Below are 20,817 nucleotides of genomic sequence, written 5' to 3'. Positions count from 1 at the left end.
ATAAAGTGAGTCTACCTTTCCCATCGCATTTCACTATATTGCCAGATTTAGGATGTGAGGGATGTAGCTTTGGGTATTTTTTTAAAAAAAATCTTTTGAGTTTCCACAGATGTTCAGTAGACAAAATATAATGCATGCACACCCTCTAGGGGAATTTCACTGATGTTCAGTCAGAATGCCTATAGAATGCCTACACTAGGACAAGTTTTCCATTTTTGCTTCTAATGTTGTTATTTACAACATGTTACAATTCAGTGACCAATTCATTGACCAGTTCCTTGAACTAGTCAGATGACATCTTAATAAATGCGTTGCCTATATTGTATCATGACCATGCTTCTATTTACAATGACTTTAAAAGCTAACATACAAAATGAGGGTAGAGGTAAGTGGACCAGAATAAGAGCACCTCTGTTTTTCTGCTCTTTTTGCAAATAGATTTTTGTCTGGAAATTTTGGGAGTTTCTTGAACCAATTGTTTAAGAAAAATGTAGAAAATGTTTGCCAAGGTGGATCTGGAAGTCTATAAGAAGTTTCCCTTTCTTTCTAAAATGTAAGAAATGATTATTTGAGATGCCAGGGTATTTCTTGTCACTAACTTTTTAAAAGCTCATCTGCTAACGGCAGGGGGAAAAATTGTTCCTTATCATCTCTGGTTTGACCATGGAGTTGAATAGAGCTAGCTGGGTTTTATTCTGATTAGTGCTCATCCTCCAGGAATGAAATGAATCAACGAAGCTATTTTCATCATTCCCAAATGGGATGTGCATGTATAAAATGTGTTTAGAAGGCCAAAGAGGTTTTTCCCATTAGGGCTAGAAATGAGCAGAGAAAAATACAGACAGAGAATTTGTAAATCAAAGATTGAGTGAAAAGGACATGCGATTTTTAAAATTGATTTTAATTTTCATGCTGAGGAAACTATTTTTGTAAACGTATTCCTTGAAAGGAATAAAAACAAAAAATAGGAAACTGTTTTTTAAGCTGTGACATTTCAGAAGATAAGGCAGAAGAACTGATTCTACACAATGAATGACTTTTACTTAAAACAACAAAAGGGACAAATGCTTTAAGATGCCAGTAGCATTTTATATATATTCATATGTACTTATACATATGTACATATATACTTATGTATATGCTGTATGTGTGTGTGTGTATTTTCTTTCCTTTTGGAATCTGTAGTAGTCCTTGATACATCATGCCTCCTTTCTGTTTCTTTTTTATATACAAATATATCCCTGCAGGCTGCTGCATAGAAATATTTTGGTGTATATATTTGTCATAATGGAGATAATTAATAAGTGTTGATAATGTTCATAATATTTAGTATTTGTGTGTTCAGAGGAAGATTTCTTCGGTTTGTTATTTTATACCAGAATAGTAGCAAACTATAGTATTGGCCATATTATTATTGTCTTCTTCTTTTAATATAATAAAAATTGGAGGGCAGACATACAAGAAATTATAGTCATTTGAAAATTAAGGTATTGCTCAGCTATCTCTATTAGGTAACCAATCCCTAGTTCATAATATGCTCAATTGAATTTAGATTGATCAGTGAATAAATTATAACTAGAACTAGCTTATTCACCTTAAAGCTTTGCTGGCTTAATGTTTCATTGTTGATTCATTATGTTGTGAGTTCTCTATTGACAGTCTAATGCTTTTTATATCTTGATAGAAACAGATCTATTGATAGAGACGGCTATCTTTAAATGAACAGGATTTAACTTATCCAGTGAGGACAAATTCATCAGTGAATGAATCCCTTGAAAAATACTAAAACAAAAATCAAATGGTTATAGGAGATTTGCACAGTTTATCACTTACAAGGTTGTTTTTTTGGAAGCGTAATGCAAGAGATTTGCGTTTGGATGAAAGGAGAGATGTGTCATGCTGTACGATGGTTCTTAAACCAAATTGATGAAGTGTTCCACCCCATTTGATGTTGGTTCGTTTCACATGATACAACTTCTGTTAGTATCATGTTACAATGATGAATACAAAGGCTTCCAATCAGTGAAGGGCTATCAAAATTTTTACTACCACACTGTGGGCGTGGCTTATGCAGGATGCCCTGCATTTTCTTTCAACATCTTTCAGTGCAAATTGGATGCTCCGGGGAGGAGCTCCATTTTTGCTACCCCACTGCATTCTCCCCCATCCAGGCAGTAGCCCACCAATGCTTCCAATTCTAGAAATGCCTTCTAGAGGTCAGCCATTCATTTTAATAAGAAATCTGACCGTTGTCTATGCAGATAGCTTCTCATCAAAAGGTATTATGAATACTATTATGAATCTCTGGGTTCCGTCGACTAAACAAGGCCGTTTGGTGGGACTCAGGGGAAGAGCCTTCTCTGTGGCGGCCCCGACCCTCTGGAACCAACTCTCCCCAGAGATCAGAGTTGCCCCCACCCTCCTTGCCTTTCGTAAGCTCCTTAAAACCCACCTCTGTCGTCAGGCATGGGGAAACTGAGATATTCTCCTCCCCCTTGGCTTACAAAAAAAATTATGCACGGTATGTCTGTATATATGATTGGTTTATTAAATTAGGGTTTTTAAATTAACTTAAATATTAGATTTGTTTATATTGTCTTATTATTGTTGTTAGCCGCCCGAGTCTACGGAGTGGGGCAGCATACAAATCTGATTAATAAATAAATAAATAAATAAACTAATGAATAACATAGATACATAAGTATACATACTGTATATATTATATTGGTTAACAAATCTATAGACCATTAATTATCTGATATGGATCTTGCTTCTGCTAGTGACTATAAATTCACTATATGCAATAAGGGAACAATAGTATTGATGAAAAAAATCCTAAGTATCTACTATCTGATATTGTGTATTTTGTCTCTCAACAAAAGTATTCTTTATAATAACAACAATGTTACACTGATGTTTTATAACATTATACAACCATTGAGAGGTTTTCGAAGGTACCACTCTGTCCAAACACTTCTCCACACCTCAATAAAGTTCAAAAGCAGACTGGCACTAGCTTTTCATCTACCTTTTTGAAAATATGATTAATCCATTTTGAAAAGAAGATACTGTATAATTGAATTGTTTTGATAGCTGCCAGTATATTAGATGGTCTTTGAAGATATTTAGCTTGTTTATTTAGACTGCAGCTGTTGCTGAATGCAGTGTAATGAAACATCCAAAAGTATATTTTTAAAAGTCTAAAGGCAATAAATATTTGTAGGCATGGCAATAGGTGACAGAGATTCCATCATATGATTTCAAAATTAAGGTGTCTTCCGTTGTGCTTTGCAATTTACTTAATGCCTGATGAAATTATTCAGACAAAGGCAGGAAAGGCACATAATGATCTGTGAACTGTCTGAGGATCAAAGCTAGACCACAAGAATGAAGTGAGAGAAACAGGAGCCACAACATAAATCAGTCTGTAAAACAGCCAGAATGCCAAGGTAACTAGATAAGAGAAATTCAAGGAGCAAGGATTTATAATGGTGGAATTCCAGCAGACTAACGGAACTTTTGGAGATATTTTTATAGCTGATGCTATAACATCAGCTTACCCCTACTGCATTCCAATTGGTTGTATTTTAAGTAATTTCAGGCAGTCTGATACTTTCACTCGTGGATTTATTTATACTGTAGGTGTTCCAGATTGTTCCAGTTCAATGGCGTAGGCCAAATATTGTGCTGGTATTCTGCTCAGTTGTTCTTCGATACAATAATGGTTCTTGATGAGCCTTCCCTTATTCAAATAAACATCAGCTATAACAGGAGCTTCTTGCCTATCCTCATTACTGTTAGAAAAACTATTGCTTCCTAAACAGCTTATTTTTTTGTCAAGATTCATCTAAATCAGACCGATGCATGGCTCTTAGATTACAGGGTATAAAAGCCATAAAACAGGGCATAGAGGCAGGAATGGGGAATTGTCTTCGGAGAGGGGCGGCATACAAATCTAAGTAATAAATAAATAAAATAAATAAAATAAATTGGGTGAGCAAGTTCCTTCTTGTCTCGTGCCAGCTGGGCAGTCATCTCCTGTGCCCACATGGACATATAAGGACTGCCAGGGGTGGCTTTCCGACAGATATTCCCTGGATTATTCCATGGAGTCTCAATTGCAGGGGTCCCAGGCTGATGTCCAGCTTGACCTAGACCTTTTGGAGGACTAGGGCCTCCTCCCTGATTCACCTGCTTCCTTGATGCTATTTGTTCCAGGTTTATTCAAGTCATTACTGTTCAAAACAAAGGCAGCCACCAACCCAGGTCCTCCACCAGCTTACAGCGACTTCAGATCTGTTGCCATAGATCCCCTCTTTGAGGAAACAACCGCTGAAGTCATACCCTTGATGTCCGACAGGCCCTCAAAGTTTACATCAATCGCATGTCCTGTTGCGCTGGACGGAGGCTCTGTTTGTCTCCTTCCAATTCAATTCCTTGGGACAGAAAGTTTCCCCTTCCACGATTGGTCAATGGTTGTGCAATGCCATAGCCAAAGCTTACGACCTGCAGTCCCTACCCCAGCCTAGCCAGGTGACAATGCACTCAGTGCACAGTGCAGCTACAACAGCAGTGTAGTCCACGCAAGTGTCCATAGAGGAGGTCTTCAGGGCAGTCACTTAGGCCTCTCCAACACCCTTTATCTGCCACTATAAAATTGATATGCTCACTTCAGCGGAGGCAGCATTTGGATGCTGGGTGCTCCAGAAGGTGCACTCAGAGGACATGACATCCCACTAGACTTAGCCTTCCCTATGGACAAATGGCTTTGGTATGTCCACTATGGGAAAGGGGCATTGGTCCTTACCTGATATGCATCTTCTCGTAGGATGGAGTCAACATCCAACCCCATCCAAAGTTAGTCTGGTTGCATTCTGGGACAGCAAATTGTGATTTTTTAAATTAGTGTTGATTGGACATTGGAAGGACACAGGCCAAGTCTGTCTCTCGGTCTTCTCCAAAGAGGGGGAAATGGAGGCAGAGGTGGAGATTTACAATTTGACAGTCCTTATTGGCTGAATGGATGGTGCTATCCCATTCTTGGATGTTGGCTCCATCCTACAAGAAGAGGTGTATCAGGTAAGGATCAACACCTCTTCTGCTTTCCTTTAAAAAAACCAGAAATTGATGAGATTTTGTTTAAACTTAAATAGGAATTCAGGAAGCAATTGAAATTTGTTTCAAAACATCTCATTCTCATTCAATAGATATGTTAATTATTTTGCATAAACATACTTCCATTTCTCACTCGGGGGGGGGGCGAAATACAATTTTAGTCACAAAATTATTAGTAATAAACAACAAAAGAAAATTTCAGTTTGAACTATTGGGTGAGAAGAAAGGAATTAGACATAGGCTTCTTGTCAGTGGAAGAAATCTATATTTAATATAAAACATCAAGTTTGATCCTGAAAGTAATAGTGAGTTGCATTAAATGGCTATGAAATTGTTGTGTAACTTGGCTTACTTAGTTCAATTACATATTTCCAGATAGTGAAAGGGGAGATGAGGTTGTCCCATAGCTTGTTCCATTTTCAAGGAAGAAGCAAACACTAACAACTTGTTTGGATTCATAACACTATTTGATAGATCAAATATCATGATTGCCTTCCTGAGTTGAAGCTGGCTTTATCCAGTTGATGTATTGTCATTATCTGGCAAGTTACAAAAACGGGAACCAGCATTTTGGCAGTATTAGAAATTTAGCATTCTTCTCCGTTACTGCATTATGCGACAGCAAGCCCACAGGCTAAAGATTAAGCTTGGTGAGGTCAAACAGTGAAATGAATAAAATTAGCACTTTCTAGAGTTTGCATATAACTTACTGCTATTATAGTAACAGACCCAATATCCCTCTAACTGCCATGTCAAAATAATCTAAAAGCATGCTTTATAAAGTTTTGTGGCAAATCCATTTGCTCCAAGGAGAAGGAAAAGTAACATGTTAAGTAAACGGGTTTGCTTCTCCAAGTTCTATGATTATCCATTGAATTCATTTTCCTGCTAATATAAAAATAAATGTATGTCATTTTTCATTGTACAAGTATTTATTTATATATACAAGAATTTTATAAAAGTACAAATTCAGAGATTCCAACTGTGAAATGTACTGCGTAAAATGTTCAAGCATATTGTTCTATAACAGGAGTGTTGAACTTGTGGCCCATGGGCCGCACGCATCGTGCGGGGCCATGCCCACACCTGTTTTAGTGAAGGGAGAAAAAGTTGCGATACATCATGTGACGACAACATGTTGTCACTAGGTTGACACATCTGTTCTATAGGATCATTTTTACATGATTACACTTTCCAGGTTCCTGCACCCCAAATCTTGCAGTTTATATTGTATTATATAAAGAGCCTCGGTAGTGCAGTGGTTAGAGTGCAGTACTGCAAGCTACTTCTGCTGATCACCAGCTATCAGCATTTTGGCAGATCGAATCTCAGTAGTCTCAAGATTGACTCAGCCTTTACAGCTTCCTTAATGTTCAAGGCTCGCCTTGAAAGGACATAAACAGTACCAGTACACGGTACAGGCTGTGCCAAAAATCTGTCGACTCCAAAGGGTTCCCCTGAAGAAAAAAGGTTGGAATACACTGGTCTCGACATTGCTGATTATTGCAAGAACAGGATCAGATACGTACCTCCTCTGAATCATAGTCACTGATTATGAATTCCTTCCCAAAGACAATTTAAAATGACGGAATTGAATAAAAAAGCCAAAGACCTGACAATTTAAAGGACTACTTCTCCCATGATGAATCTGTCCATTTGTTAAGATCAGGGGAATCTTTCCAAAAGTGCCCCTTCTGTTAAAGACCCTTTAATACTGGCACACAAGAGCTGGTTTTCTCTACCTTTGCTCCTGTTCACTTCTTTTGGGGTTTCAATGTTGATCGAATCTATAAAAACATCTCTTTCAGCAGGCCTTTAACTGTTTCACAGTTTTAACATTTATCATTATTGAATTTTGAACATTTTATATTCTGTTCTAATTTTTAAATTTTGTCAGGTGCCTTGAATGATTTGTGGTCTAAGAGAAATTAAATTGGTGTCATTCACTTGGTTTGAATTGTAATAGTTTTGGAACTAATTGCCTAGAGCAGTGATGGCGAACCTTTTTCAGCTCGGGTGCCAAAAGGGTGCGTGTGTGCAATAGCGTGCACTCACGTGCACTCACCCATAATGCAATGCCCTCCCCCCGTGCATGCGAGAATTTTGCTCTTGGCAAAAAAAAGGCCCAATGGGCCAATTGGAAGTTTGGAAACAAAACGGAAGTGGAGCTGCCCTACTATTTACCTTCAGTTAGTTGCAACTAGGCCTCGCACACCTCGGCAGCTGGCAAGGCTTTTCTGAAGGCCTCTCTAGCCAATAACAGAGCTCTGGATCAATCGGGAGCTGTGTTATTAGCTGCAGAAGCCTTCAGAAAAGCCTTGTCGGTGCAGAAGAAATGGGTCGAGGTGTAGGAGGCCTAGCTGCAACTGTCCAAAGTGAAGAAGTTCCTGAAGACCTCTGACAGCTGACGCACACAAGTGAACTTCTGGTTGGACTTTTAGTTCATTTTTCACCATCCCCAGGCTTCAGGAGGCTTTCCTTAAGCCTGGGGAGAGGGAAAACAGACAGAAGGCTGAAAATCAGCTGGCCAGTGAATGCATGTGTGCTGGAGCTGACATAGGACTACTGTAATGCTCTCTACATGGGGCTACCTTTGAAAAGTGTTCGGAAACTTCAGATCGTGCAGAATGCAGCTGCGAGAGCAATCATGGGCTTCCATAAATATGCCCATGTCACACCAACACTCCGCAGTCTGCATTGGTTGCCGATCAGTTTCAGGTCACAATTCAAAGTGTTGGTTATGACCTATAAAGCCCTTCATGGCACCGGACCAGATTATCACAGGAACCGCCTTCTGCTGCACAAATCCCAGCGACCAGTTAGGTCCCACAGAGTGGGTCTTCTCCGGGTCCCGTCAACTAAACAATGCCGCTTGGCGGGACCCAGGGGAAGAGCCTTCTCTGTGGCGGTTCCGGCCCTCTGGAACCAACTGCCCCCAGAGATTAGAATTGCCCCCACCCTCCTTGCCTTTCGCAAGCTACTTAAAACCCACCTCTGCCGCCAGGCATGGGGGAATTAAGATTCCTTCTCCCCCTAGGCCTTTACAGTTGTATGTATGGTATGTTTGTATGTATGTTTGGTTTTTTATATTAAAGGGTTTTTAATTCGCTTTTAGTATTGGATTATTATTGTATACTGTTTATGATTGCTGTTAGCCGCCCCGAGTTTTCGGAGAGGGGCAGAATATAAATCAAATAAATAAAAAATAATAATAATAAATAATGTCTCGCATGCCATAGGTTCGTCATCACTGGCCTAGAGTACCTTTTAGTTGCTGTGTTGTTGGTCTTGGTGTCACAATCAATTATAAAAGAATGTTTTGTACCTCATCACGTGGTGTGTAACGGTTAAGAATAAAATTTACTTCAGAAAGACCCAGAAGAATACATTTCACTCTTTCTGTAAGTTTTTCCTTTCCCATTAATAGAGCAAGCATCCCATTTAACAGCTTAGTCATGGATAAAATCAAATTTATTTTCATATTCATTTCTGAGATCTGTCTTGCTTTGTTCTCATTCAAGCTGGATTTTATCTTCTGTTGACCACATGATTTTCTACAGCACTTGTAGTACATCCTAATGCTACTGAGTTCTTCACAGTAATTGTAGTACATCTTAATACATCTGAGGCCTCAGCCTGAGAGCCATGAAGGATGTCTTATTGTCAACTAAGAGTTATAAAAATGACGGACAACAATAGGAAGAATTACAATATAAGATTTGGATATATATACAGTATATATATTATGCATAATGCCCAGGCAAAATATATAGCTTAGCATTGTGGAAACTTGCTCATAATATCTTATTTGATACAATCCTTTATCCTAAATTTGTGAAGTGGGAAGCCTAGACCTAAATGTTCATAGCACAGCTGTGCAAAATGCTTGATGTTACAACTAAAACCTAGGACAGGCTTTCAGCTTTTTTTGTAGAAGAGTGTCAGTACTGCAGGAGTAATTCCATTTCTCCTATTTCTTATAGAAGCTTCCCAACTTTGGACCCTACCTTGAGCAACGAAAGAAGATAATAACTGAAAATAAGCTGAAACTAAAGGGACAGAGCAGCCTCCTTTCCCAGCTTGAACTAAAGTGTTTTGTTCCAAAGAAGCCCATCCCAGCCATGAAGGTAAGAATAAATAGAAGTTTCGAATAAGGGAAGAACAGCCTTCTCAAAACAACTTTTTTGCATTTATGATTATATTTCATTCTGTGGGTGTGTGACTAGCATATCATTATAATCTTATACACATAACCCTCAATTTAGATCCATTTTATTTATGATTGTGCAATTTATTATTTATTTATTTGGACTTATATGCCGCCCAATTCCTGAAGGACTTTGGGTGGCTCACAGCCAAATACAAACAAAATATACCATAAAACCTCCTAAAAACAGTTTCAAACAATCTAAAAACAACAGTCAAGCGATTAAAACAATTAAGAAGAGCCATGCATATGCCAGGCCTGCCAGAAAAGCCAAAAATTATCCTGTAATCTGCAACTCTTACATTGCAAAAATATATGGACCAATCAACTTGATCACGGTAAAAAAAATAGACACAATTTGTAAAGCCTTTGATTTAGTAGCACACAACAAACTACTTCTGAAACTAAAATCCTATGGCATCTCTCGGCCCCTATATGATTGGATAACTGTTTTCCTGTCTAACAGACAACAAGTAGTCAAAATAGGAAGTGCCATATCAATTTCTGCTCCTGTCAACTGTTATGTCCCTCAGGTCAGTATTCTAGGACCAACATTCTTCATACTCTACATAAATGATCTTTGTGATCAATTATAAGTAACTGTGTTCTCTTTGCTGCTGATGTTAAACTATTTAAGACAACCGACAATGCTGCTACCCTTCAAAAAGACCTTGATCATGTAGCAGAATGATCAAACAACTGGCAACTTCAAATCTCAACTAAAAATGTCTTATACATTGGCAAAAAGATTGAAAATACAAAATACTAACTTGGAGGAAACAAACTTGTAGATGATCCTCATTCTATCAAAGATCTTGGAGTACGCCTATCCAATGACCTAAGTACTAAAGTCCACTGTAACAACATTGCCAAAAAGGCATTAAGAGTTGTTAATCTAATCTTACATAGACTCTTCTCTGGTAATATTACACTGCTAACCAGAGTTTACAAAACATTTGTTAGATCAATTCTGGAATACAGCTCCCCTGTCTGGAACCCGCACTGCATATCAGACATTAATACAATTGAGAGAGTCCAGAAATATTTCACAAGAAGAATTCTTCACTCCTCCACTCACAACAAAATACCTTATTCCACCAGACTTGAAATACTGGGATTAGACAATTTACAACTACACCACCTCTAATCTGATCTAAATTTGGTTCATAAAATCATATACCAAAAATGTCCTTCCTGTTAATGACTACTTCACCTTCAACCACAACAATACACGAGCATGTAAGAAATTCAAACTAAATGTAAATTGCTCCAAACTCGACTGCAGAAAATACGACTTCAGCAATAGAGTGATCAATGCCTGGAATGCATACCTGATTCTGTGGTTTCTTCCCCAAACTCCAAAAACTTTAATCTTAGATCTACAGTCGACCTCTCCCCATTTTTAAGAGGTCTGAGCGGTGTGCATAAGCGCACCACTGTGCCTACCATCTCGGTTCTACTGTTCTATTGTCTTCTTTTATCATTCCTTTTTTTACTTACATTATGTTTATACAAGCTACTACTATTATACATATTTGGCAAATAAATAAATAAAAGAAATAAACTACAGTGTTCCCTCACTTTTCGTGGGGGATGCATTCCGAGACCGCCTGCAAAAGTTGAATTTCCGCGAAGTAGAGATGCAGAAGTAAATACAGTGGTACCTCAAGATACGAACCCCTCGTCTTACGAACAACTCGTGATACGAACCCGGGGTTCAGAAAAAAATTGCCTCTTCTTACGAACGTTTTTCGAGGTACGAACGCCAAACCCGAACTTCTGGGTCCGGCATTCGGAGGCTCCTGGGAAGCCGCCCGGCTGTTTTAAAAGGTGACCGCCGGGCTGGGGGGCTTCCCAGCACCCACCCCACCCCCGAAACCGGAAGTTTGGCAAAAGTGCGGGGTTCGGGGGGGTGCTGGGAAGCCCCCCAGCCCGGTGGTCACCTTTTAAAATAGCCGCGCGGCTTTCTAGGAGCTTCCCGAAGCCGAACCCCAAACCCAAACTTCCGCGTTCGGCGGCTCCTGGGAAGCCGCACGGCTATTTTAAAAGGTGATAGCCGGGCTGGGGGGCTTCCCAGCACACCCCGAACCCGGAAGTTCGGCAAAAGTTCATGGTTCGGGAGGTTGCTGGGAAGCCCCCCAGCCCGGCTGTCACCTTTTTAAATAGCCGCGCGTCCGAACGCCGAAGTTCGGGTTTGGCGTTCGGCTGCGGGAGGCTCCTGGAAAGCCGCCCGGCTGTTTTAAAAGGTGACAGCCGGGCTGGGGGGCTTCCCAGCAACCTCCCTGCTGCAGCTTATCCTCCTCTTCCTCCTCCTGCGGCCGCCTTCCCCAAAGACCTTCCCGTCTGCAGAGGAGGCAGGGAGAACTTTGTGCCACTTCGGAGCCCGTTTATCTCCTTGAAGGTTTTCCCGACAAAGCGCTGCGCTGGGCTCCGAAGTGGCGCAAAGTTCTCCCTGCCTCCTCTGCGGTTGGGTGGCTCCTTGGCGAAGGTGGCCGCAGAGGAGGCAGGGAGAACTTTGCGCCAGTTTGGAGCCCAGCGCAGCGCTTCGTCGGGAAAACTTTCAAGGAGATAGTGACAGCAGGAAAGAAACGGGCTCCGAAGCGGCGCAAAGTTATCCTGCCTCTCCAGCTCCTCCCCCTGCGGCTGCCTTCCCAAAGGAGCCTTCTTGCTGCCCAGGGGGCGGGGTTACCTTTGTGCTGGCGGGGCGGGGGCTGCTGCAGCTTATCCTCCTATTCCTCCTCCTGCGGCCGCCTTCCCCAAAGACCTTCCCGTCTGCAGAGGAGGCAGGGAGAACTTTGTGCCACTTCAGAGCCCGTTTATCTCCTTGAAGGTTTTCCCGACAAAGCGCTGCGCTGGGCTCCGAAGTGGCGCAAAGTTCTCCCTGCCTCCTCTGCGGTTGGGAGGCTCCTTGGGGAAGGTGGCCGCAGAGGAGGCAGGGAGAACTTTGCGCCAGTTTGGAGCCCAGCGCAGCGCTTTGTCTGGAAAACCTTCAAGGAGAGTAGTGGCAGCAGGAAAGAAACGGGCTCCACCTCCTCGCCCGTCCTTTTTGCCTGGGAGGGAAAGTGAAATGCCGCTCGTAGCAGCTGCTAGAGCCGCTGGCATTTCACCTTCCCTCCCAGGCAAAAAGAAGCCACGGAGAGGGGCACGCCTTCCGCCTGGGAAGTCCGGCCCCATCATCCCAGAATGCCAGCCTTTTTGCAAGGGAGGGAAAGTGAAATGCCGCTCGTAGCAGCTGCTAGAGCCGCCGGCATTTCACCTTCCCTCCCAGGCAAAAAGAAGCCGCGCTGCTGCTCCAGTCGCCCGGTCCTCTCCTGCCTCCCGCGCCGATGTTCCCCACTGCATCGGGGGCCGCCAGCCCCGAATCGGACGCACCCTCGCCCCTACCGCTGCCGCCGCGCCCACTGCCCGCCCCATCCTCGCTGGAGGTCTAGCCGGAGCCGGAGCCAGGTTCGCTCGGCCGCGCCTCCTCGCCCGCCGCCCAGCCGCCCAGGATGCTGACCTGCTACCTCGCGGCGCGCCCGCCGCCGGCCCGATCCTGCGTCTCCTGCTTCCCCCCCCCCAGCCAAAAATACAAAGGCGGTCTGCCGCTCCCACGGAGCAATGGGAAGCTGAAGCCGCCGGCGGTTTCAGCCTCCCTTTGCTCCACGCTGCTCCGCCCTGCCTGTCATCCTGGCTCAAGCGGGTGTTTTTGGCTAGGGGGGAAGCAGGAGGACCTTCCTGACTCCCTCCCCCCAGCACTTCACCCAGGACAACAGGCAGGGCGAAGCAGCGTGGGGCAAAGGGAGGCTCAAGCCTCCTTCGGTGGTGGCGGCCGGCTTCCGGGTTTCTGAGTTTTGGGCTTGCACGCATTAATTGCTTTTCCATTGATTCCTATGGGAAACAATGTTTTGTCTTACGAACTTTTCACCTTATGAACCTCCTCCCGTCACCAATTAAGTTCGTATCTTGAGGTACCACTGTACACTATTTTTGGCTATGAACAGTATCACAAGCCTTCCCTTAACACATTAAACCCCTAAATTGCAATTTCCCATTCCCTTAGCAACCATTTAGATTATTACTCACCATGTTTATTTATTAAAGTTTATTTTAAAAAAATATTTATTAAAGGCAGACGAAAGTTTGGCGATGACATATGACATCATCGGGTGGGTAAAACCATGGTATAAGGGAAAAAACCCGCAAAATATTTTTTAATTAATATTTTTTAAAAACCATGGTATAGACTTTCCGCGAAGTTCGAACCCGCGAAAATCGAGGGAACACTGTATATCTATATCTCTATAGTGTGGTTTTGTACTTCCAGGGAAACTAGATTAATTTATACAAGCATTGTGTGTTGGCCTCAGATGGAACAGAAGATGACTTGTGAAAGTGAGTCTTAGGTTTTTTTATGTTGTGTGATCCTTGACATTTTCCCCTTATACACGTTACAGTATTGTAAAAGGAATAGTGACATATGACCAATGTCTGGTTGTGTATCGTTATACTTCCTCTCTCAGCTGCTAGTAATTTACATAATATTGCTATTCCAAGCAATAGTCTTCTGATACCATTGTATCTCCATGTCTTTTCTCTGTGTACCTGAAAACATTCTTTGCACATGAAAACACCAAACAAATATTGTTCTTTATTTATTTTGAGAGGGCTTGGTGCTTTCAAAGACATTGTCACCTTAGGGGTTTTACAGTTTTATTTTCCTTGCAGGAAAAATATTGATGAAATCATCAGGGAGAAAAACACCTGCAGTTTCACTGAGATCTAACTTTGCCATGGCAGATAAAACTGGGAATTGAGAAAAGATATTGAGGAGAAGTGAAAGAGCACAGATAAAGACGAATGGAGAGAAAGAGAGAGACGGAGGGAGGGGGAGTGATTTATATTTTGCATTTTTGCTACAAAAGAATTGAACAATTAGATGAACATTTAAGCAAGAGTTGGAACAAAGATAGCTTCCTGAAATAATTAAAATAAGACATTGGGCAGAAATAGATTTCAAATTAAAAAAAAATTTTTTTTTAAAGAACAGGAAAGACTTCATGAACTCAATCTGTGTAGAAGGAAAAGGGGGGACATGATCGAAACATTTAAATATATTAAAGGGTTAAATAAGTTCCAGGAGGGAAGTGTTTTTAATAGGAAAGTGAACACAAGAACAAGGGGACACAATCTGAAGTTAGTTGGGGGAAAGATCAAAAGCAACATGAGAAAATATTATTTTACTGAAAGTGTAGTAGATCCTTGGAACAAACTTCCAGCAGACGTGGTAGATAAATCCACAGTAACTGAATTTAAACATGTCTGGGATAAACATATATCCATCCTAAGATAAAATACAGAAAATAGTATAAGGGCAGACTAGATGGACCATGAGGTCTTTTTCTGCCGTCAGACTTCTATGTTTCTATGTTTCTAACAAGAAAATGACAAATATGAACAAAAAGATGCTAGTCCTTTTCCATTTTTGTTGTCAGCAGCTGGAATTTAATTTAGATCACTTAAGAGGTGGGGAAGAGCATATAGCTATAAAGACTAAAAAGTATTCACAGGTCTCACCCTTAATGTGTTTGGTTTTGCTTTATTTTTGTGCCCCTCAAGTCAGGCCTGACTCTTAGTGATCGCCGGAACTAGTCCCTGCAGTTTTCTTGGCAACATTTTCAGAACCGGTTTACCATTATCTTCTTTAGGACTCAGAGAGAGGAAGTGGTCCAAAATTACTCAACTGACTTTGTCCCCAAGGTAGGAGTGCTGTGGATCTGTCTCCGTGTACCTTCAAGTCAAAAGTTGACTCCTGGCAATTACCTGTATGAATCCCTGAAGTGTTCTTGGTCAGATTTTGGATGTGTATGGCCCAAGAACAGCTGACTTAATGCGTAGAATTAATCTAGAGTTCTCAATCTCCCAGTTTATAGTTTCATGCCTTAACCACTATTTAGGCTCTCTTAGGGCAGGACTAACTCTTGATCTTATGGTTTCTAGTCTGATGCCTTTAGCCATTACCTTGAATTGGCTTCTGTCCTGATTTTAAATCATCTGTCATCACATATAGTATGTAGCAAATTTCACAGTTTAACTGTATGGAGAAACACATCCTTTTATTAGTCTTAAATTTCAAAATGTATGGTTTTAGCTAGACATCAAGCACTAATATTGTAAGAGGCAAAACACCAAAGTGCCCTTATTGTCACATCCCCACATTGGGTCATATGTTGTTGGTTTTTTGTTCTTTAGTCCATTTTTGAGGTTTCCACAAATTTCACCCCACCCCATTTTTTTCTATTTCTTTCCCTTCCCCTTTCCCCTACCCCATTTACTCTTTTCCTTCAAAAATTTGTTTACAGTGCAGTTTTCATTCATTCTCCCTGCATAACCAAAGTAGCTCAATGTTTTTCTTTCATATTGATCACTCACTTCTGTATTCAATCCCCATTCATCAAACCCTCTCTCTTCTTGTTTTATTACTTCTTAAGTATCCTTTTTCTACTGTGTTCAGCTTTTTAAAAAATGTTTCTTAGGACCCATCCAACAAATGTTTAATTAACAAATACCAAATCCATGAAAGTCATCTATTTACTGTAATACCCCCCATGTATGTACAGTATATTTTGCAATTATTTACTCCATTTTACTTGCCACTTCAGATATCTTCTGTTGTAGACGTTTTTCCTATTATGTATTTTTGATATACCGATATGATTGTTACTTCAGGCTAAAAAAATCCCAGACGTGATAATGTTTCTTATACCGTAGTTTCTTTAGCCCATGAATCATCTTGGTTACCCTTCCAGCTCCTTAATACTATTTTGCGAGTGTAGTGATCAAAATTACACAAGTGCTGATTATAGTGCTCAAGGATAAAAAAAAAGGAACCAATCCTTCTATATTAGTATTGTTTTGCCAGCTTAGTGACCAGTTCTTCAAAGATGGAATCACCAAAGAGTTATGTACAATGCCACAACTGGAATAATTAGAAACAATAGGAATATATTTAAAGGTGTTGCTGTACTCGGCTGCTTTATTTCCTGTTTCCTTTGTAATCATTCTAAGAACTTTAGGTAATAATAATAATAATAATAATAATAATAATAATAATAATAATAAAATTAGATTTGTATGCCACCCCTCTCCGAGGACTCGGAGAGGCTCACAACAATACATAATGTACAAATCACAAATAATTTCAAAAATATGTTGAACATTGGATCAAAAGAGAAAACTTTCATCATGCATATCTTACATATTGCCTGGTGAAAATTTTCCTGATCTGTGACCCATAGTCTTCTGCTTCCTGCTCTGTGCCGCACCAGCTACAGAGCTAAATTGATGGCTGTTTAAAACAAGGGTTTTTTTATTAGCAGCATCCAGGTTGTGGTGCTCTCTCCAGGACAAAAATGAAGTCAGTCCAAACTCACTTTTCAATATTGTTTGGTGAGCCAGAACTACAGAAGAAGCAAAACTATCTTATTTTAATGTTGTTCTGAAGGCATATTAAATTATTTTGGCTCCCTTACTTCTTGGATTTATGGTGAGCTTTAATTGTTTTTATTGTACATAGCCCTAGGCACCTGATAGGTTGGGGAGAAATTTATAAATGCAATGAATACATTAAATAACCTGCCTTCAGTTGCAAAGAAGCCACATGAATAATACTGGAGAATTCTACTTAAAAATACCAGCCCAAAATTGATCCTCATATAATGGACTGCAAAGAAAATACTGACAATTATTATTGTTGTTGTTGGTTGCTCAGAGAGCCAGATATTTAAACTGTATTTTTAGCCACCTATCAGGTTTTTCCCAAGAGTCTGGGGTAGGTAGAAATTATTTCATGGTGTTAAAGGTGCCGTCTCTGGATGTAAGCTATTCCAAGTAAACCTGGCTTTTGCAATTGACTGGTGGTGATTTTGTCAATGTTGATGGTGTTCGCATGGTGCTCTGGATGTTTTCGGATTGCACCCAAGTCACCTAATTATTATTGGTACTATCTTTGTTTTCTTTTACCACAGTTGTTCTTCTGTTTGCAGGTCTTTGCATTTTGTGATTTTTCTCCAATTCTTTCTCTTCTATTGTATTGCCTCCAGGTACTTCAATATTCACTTTCCAGACTTCTTTGCCTTTCTTATCAATAATTGTTACATCTGGTTTGTTACGTAGCAGATGCTTGTCTGTTTGCATTCTAAAGTCCCAGAGCTCTTTAATTTCTTCATTTTCTTCTACTTGTCTAGATTGTGGTCCCACCAGTTCTTGCTTGCAAGGAAATGGTATTGCAGATACTCCAATGCACTATTCTTCCAATTTGCCATGCCATTTTTGTACTCTGTTTGTGCAGTCATCTTATTATTATTAGGAGACGCGTATCTGTTAGACATGCTTGAGAAGTCAAGATTTATAAATTCATATTGCCTCCCAAAATATGTTGCACGTGTCACCTGAGTACGGGTCTCAACTAAAAGGGAAAAAGAAAAAAAATACTTGTTTCAAATGCATTGAATAGAATGCATGTTTAGAAAAAAGCATTTTACAGAACATAATGTACCTTTTAAGAATTAATTTTGTTTGACTTTTGTATTCTATCTTCTGAGCAAATACATGGAAAATGTATACAATTGAATCATTCGCACCTACAGTATTTCATTCTGTCAATGTGTAGATTGCTTCAATCATAGAATAAATTACAAACATTCCAAAATATGCTTTAGATTTTATTTTCTCTTAAATAAACTACTTTTTCCCCCCACTGTCTTTAATATCATTCTTTGGGGCCATCATGGCTGTTGTTTTGCCAAATGCAATCGCTTTCATAAGTGGAGAATTATCAGTTTTCAGATATGAAATGGAGCTAGTCGAAGTTACAAGCTATCTATATAACGAAGCAAAATCAAGCTGGACAGGTTTCTATTGACATTGGAAAACTGATAGAAGGATTGAATGTGACTAAAAGGGATCAAGATCAGATTCAGTGTTAAGATTGACTTATAGGATGGACTAAAGTGTCTTGCCTAAGGAAGATTGCCAAGGGAGGGGTTTCTACTACTGCCAAGGAACCAGTAGTCAGGCTTTTGTACTGCACGTCTATGTGTGTATGTGAGGGGGGGTGAAGACAGACTGACAGACAAATGCAGTTTGCAATTGCTATACAGTTAGTTGCCACGATCATATGGTCTTCCTGTCACCTCTTTTGTAAATCTATGTTACAAGGTGTGCACAGGGAGGGAGGGAGGAAAGGAAGAAGGGAGGGAGGGAGGAAAGAAGGAAAGGAAGAAGGGAGGGAGGGACATGTGTCAGCTCCATTATCACTGTGTTCTGGAAAAATATACTGCTCAAAAAAATAAAGGGAACACTCCAATAACACATCCTAGATCTGAATGAATAAAATATTCCCATTGAATACCTTGTTCTGTACAAACGTGAATGTGCTGACAACAAAATGAAATTGATTGTCAATCAGTGTTGCTTCCTAAGTGGACAGTTTGATTTACTTGGAGTTATACTGTTTTGTTTAAGTGCGCCCTTTAATTTATTTTGAGCAGTGTACACCCCTGCAGTACTGTGTCATACTAAACGGGGGCCAAACTTGACTCTGGTCTGCCTTCAGAGATGGCCATACACTCAGCGGGACTTCAAACTACTACTAGAAACCCACATTCTTTTCAGATGTGAACAATATTAATTCACGTTTCAGGCATGTGCTATTTCCATTGATCATCCCAAGTCTTATTTTTCTTTTATTTATTTATTTTTATTTATTTATTTTGTCCAATACATAATACACATTGAAGAGAATAGATATGTAATAATATAAATAAAGAAAAGAATAGAAGAAAAGATATAAAAGTATAGGTAAACATATTGGAAAGGAAGAAAAGATAAATGAGATAAGGAGAGACAATTGGACAGGGGACGGAAGGCACACTAGTGCACTTATGCACGCCCCTTCTTTATACTATTTCCAAATAATTCTGAGTAATGGAATGATGTCAGGTCTTTAATCTATATTTTATTTCTCCTGAATATGCACCTCAGAATTGCTGGGAAGTTGCTGTGGTTTGACAAACATTGGGACTTTCTCCTTAAACAGCTGCAAGTACTTTTTCACTTTTTCCTATATTGCCGACAGGTGAACAATGAACACTTAACCAACATTAAACTCTCCACTGGAGTGTTCTCCACGCTTCTTATTATTACTTTATTATCTGATTTCTTGTGACATCTAAAGTGTACTTTGGCTTTCTTAGTTTCATAAGCTCCTATTTATATTTTTCTTCTCCATTTCCCCATATGAGTTATTTATTTCTTTGTGCACCCCTTTCTGTGTTTTCCAAGCTGTTTGCCTTATAACTTAATTTAACCGTCTTGGGGATCAGTATAATTTGCTTTGCCAGTTTAATAATGTTGTCATTCCATCCACCAAAATGTGTGTTGATTCCTTTCCTCTGCCAGACTTTCTGTAAAGATGATCCATTCATTGGTGAACCGTATGACCCAACTCTGTTCCTTTGTTTTATGTGCCCTTTCAAATCTAGGTCAGTCCATTCCTACAGTTGCTTCAGCCTCAAGTTCGTTTCACCCCTGCATCCTTTTTTCCCCTTTTATCTTTGTCCAGATTGAATTCATTTTAGGAAATGAAAAGAAATGTGCTTGCGGATAATCATAAAAAGTTACATTTAGTTCCACACAAAGCATTTTGATTTTTTAAAAATATGCTAGGGAATTTCTAAAAGCCTAACATTCTGAAAAGTTACTCATCAATAGACCTCTAGTCATAAACAACATCTACATAAGAGACGATCAACAATCCAAAAAGGAAACAAAAAGACCAAAAACACCTCCCCACGAGCAATCAGCGCCAAGATGAGCATAAATTAATACCAAGATGAACATCAGACCAACAATCAAGTAAGCAATAACCTGATCAAGGAACTGCCAAACAAGCTAACAGTAAACAATCCAACCAAGAAAACTCCACCAACACCGCCACCAATGCTGCAGGGCTGGGTTGCACTTACCTTTGCCACCAGTTCGCATCACAATGTTTTATGCACGTGTGCTTGCTGTGCTGGAGTGCATGCACGTACACTTCCCCTTGTGCAATTTTACTTCCGTGCATGCTCGGTAGCCTGAGACCACATTTGGAATACTGTGTTCAGTTCTGGAGACCTCACCTACAAAAAGATATTGACAAAATTGAAGGGGTCCAAAGACGGGCTAGAAGAATGGTGGAAGGTCTTAAGCATAAAACGTATCAGGAAAGACTTAATGAACTCAATCTGTATAGTCTGGAGGACAGAAGGAAAAGGGGGGACATGATCGAAACATTTAAATATGTTAAAGGGTTAAATAAGGTCCAGGAGGGAAGTGCTTTTAATAGGAAAGTGAACATAAGAACAAGGGGACACAATCTGAAGTTAGTTGGGGGAAAGATCAAAAGCAACATGAGAAAATATTATTTTACTGAAAGAGTAGTAGATCCTTGGAACAAACTTCCAGCAGATGTG

The 20,817-nt window shown here is 40.2% G+C and overlaps 1 protein-coding gene across 4 annotated transcripts in view; it reads left to right on the top strand.

The window, feature by feature from the left end:
* The window catches only part of DPYD (dihydropyrimidine dehydrogenase), a 735,717-nt gene that overhangs the window by 691,609 nt on the left and 23,291 nt on the right, over positions 1–20,817 (top strand). For all 4 annotated transcript variants that reach the window (XM_070746537.1, XM_070746536.1, XM_070746535.1 and 1 more), the window contains one exon: positions 9,099–9,242. In XM_070746537.1, the coding sequence (XP_070602638.1) occupies positions 9,099–9,242 (144 nt within the window). The remainder of the gene's footprint in view (positions 1–9,098; positions 9,243–20,817) is intronic.

The sequence above is a fragment of the Erythrolamprus reginae genome, chromosome 3 (assembly GCF_031021105.1).
Source record: "Erythrolamprus reginae isolate rEryReg1 chromosome 3, rEryReg1.hap1, whole genome shotgun sequence".
NCBI lineage: Eukaryota > Metazoa > Chordata > Lepidosauria > Squamata > Dipsadidae > Erythrolamprus > Erythrolamprus reginae.
This window is presented reverse-complemented; position numbering and strand designations above follow the sequence as displayed.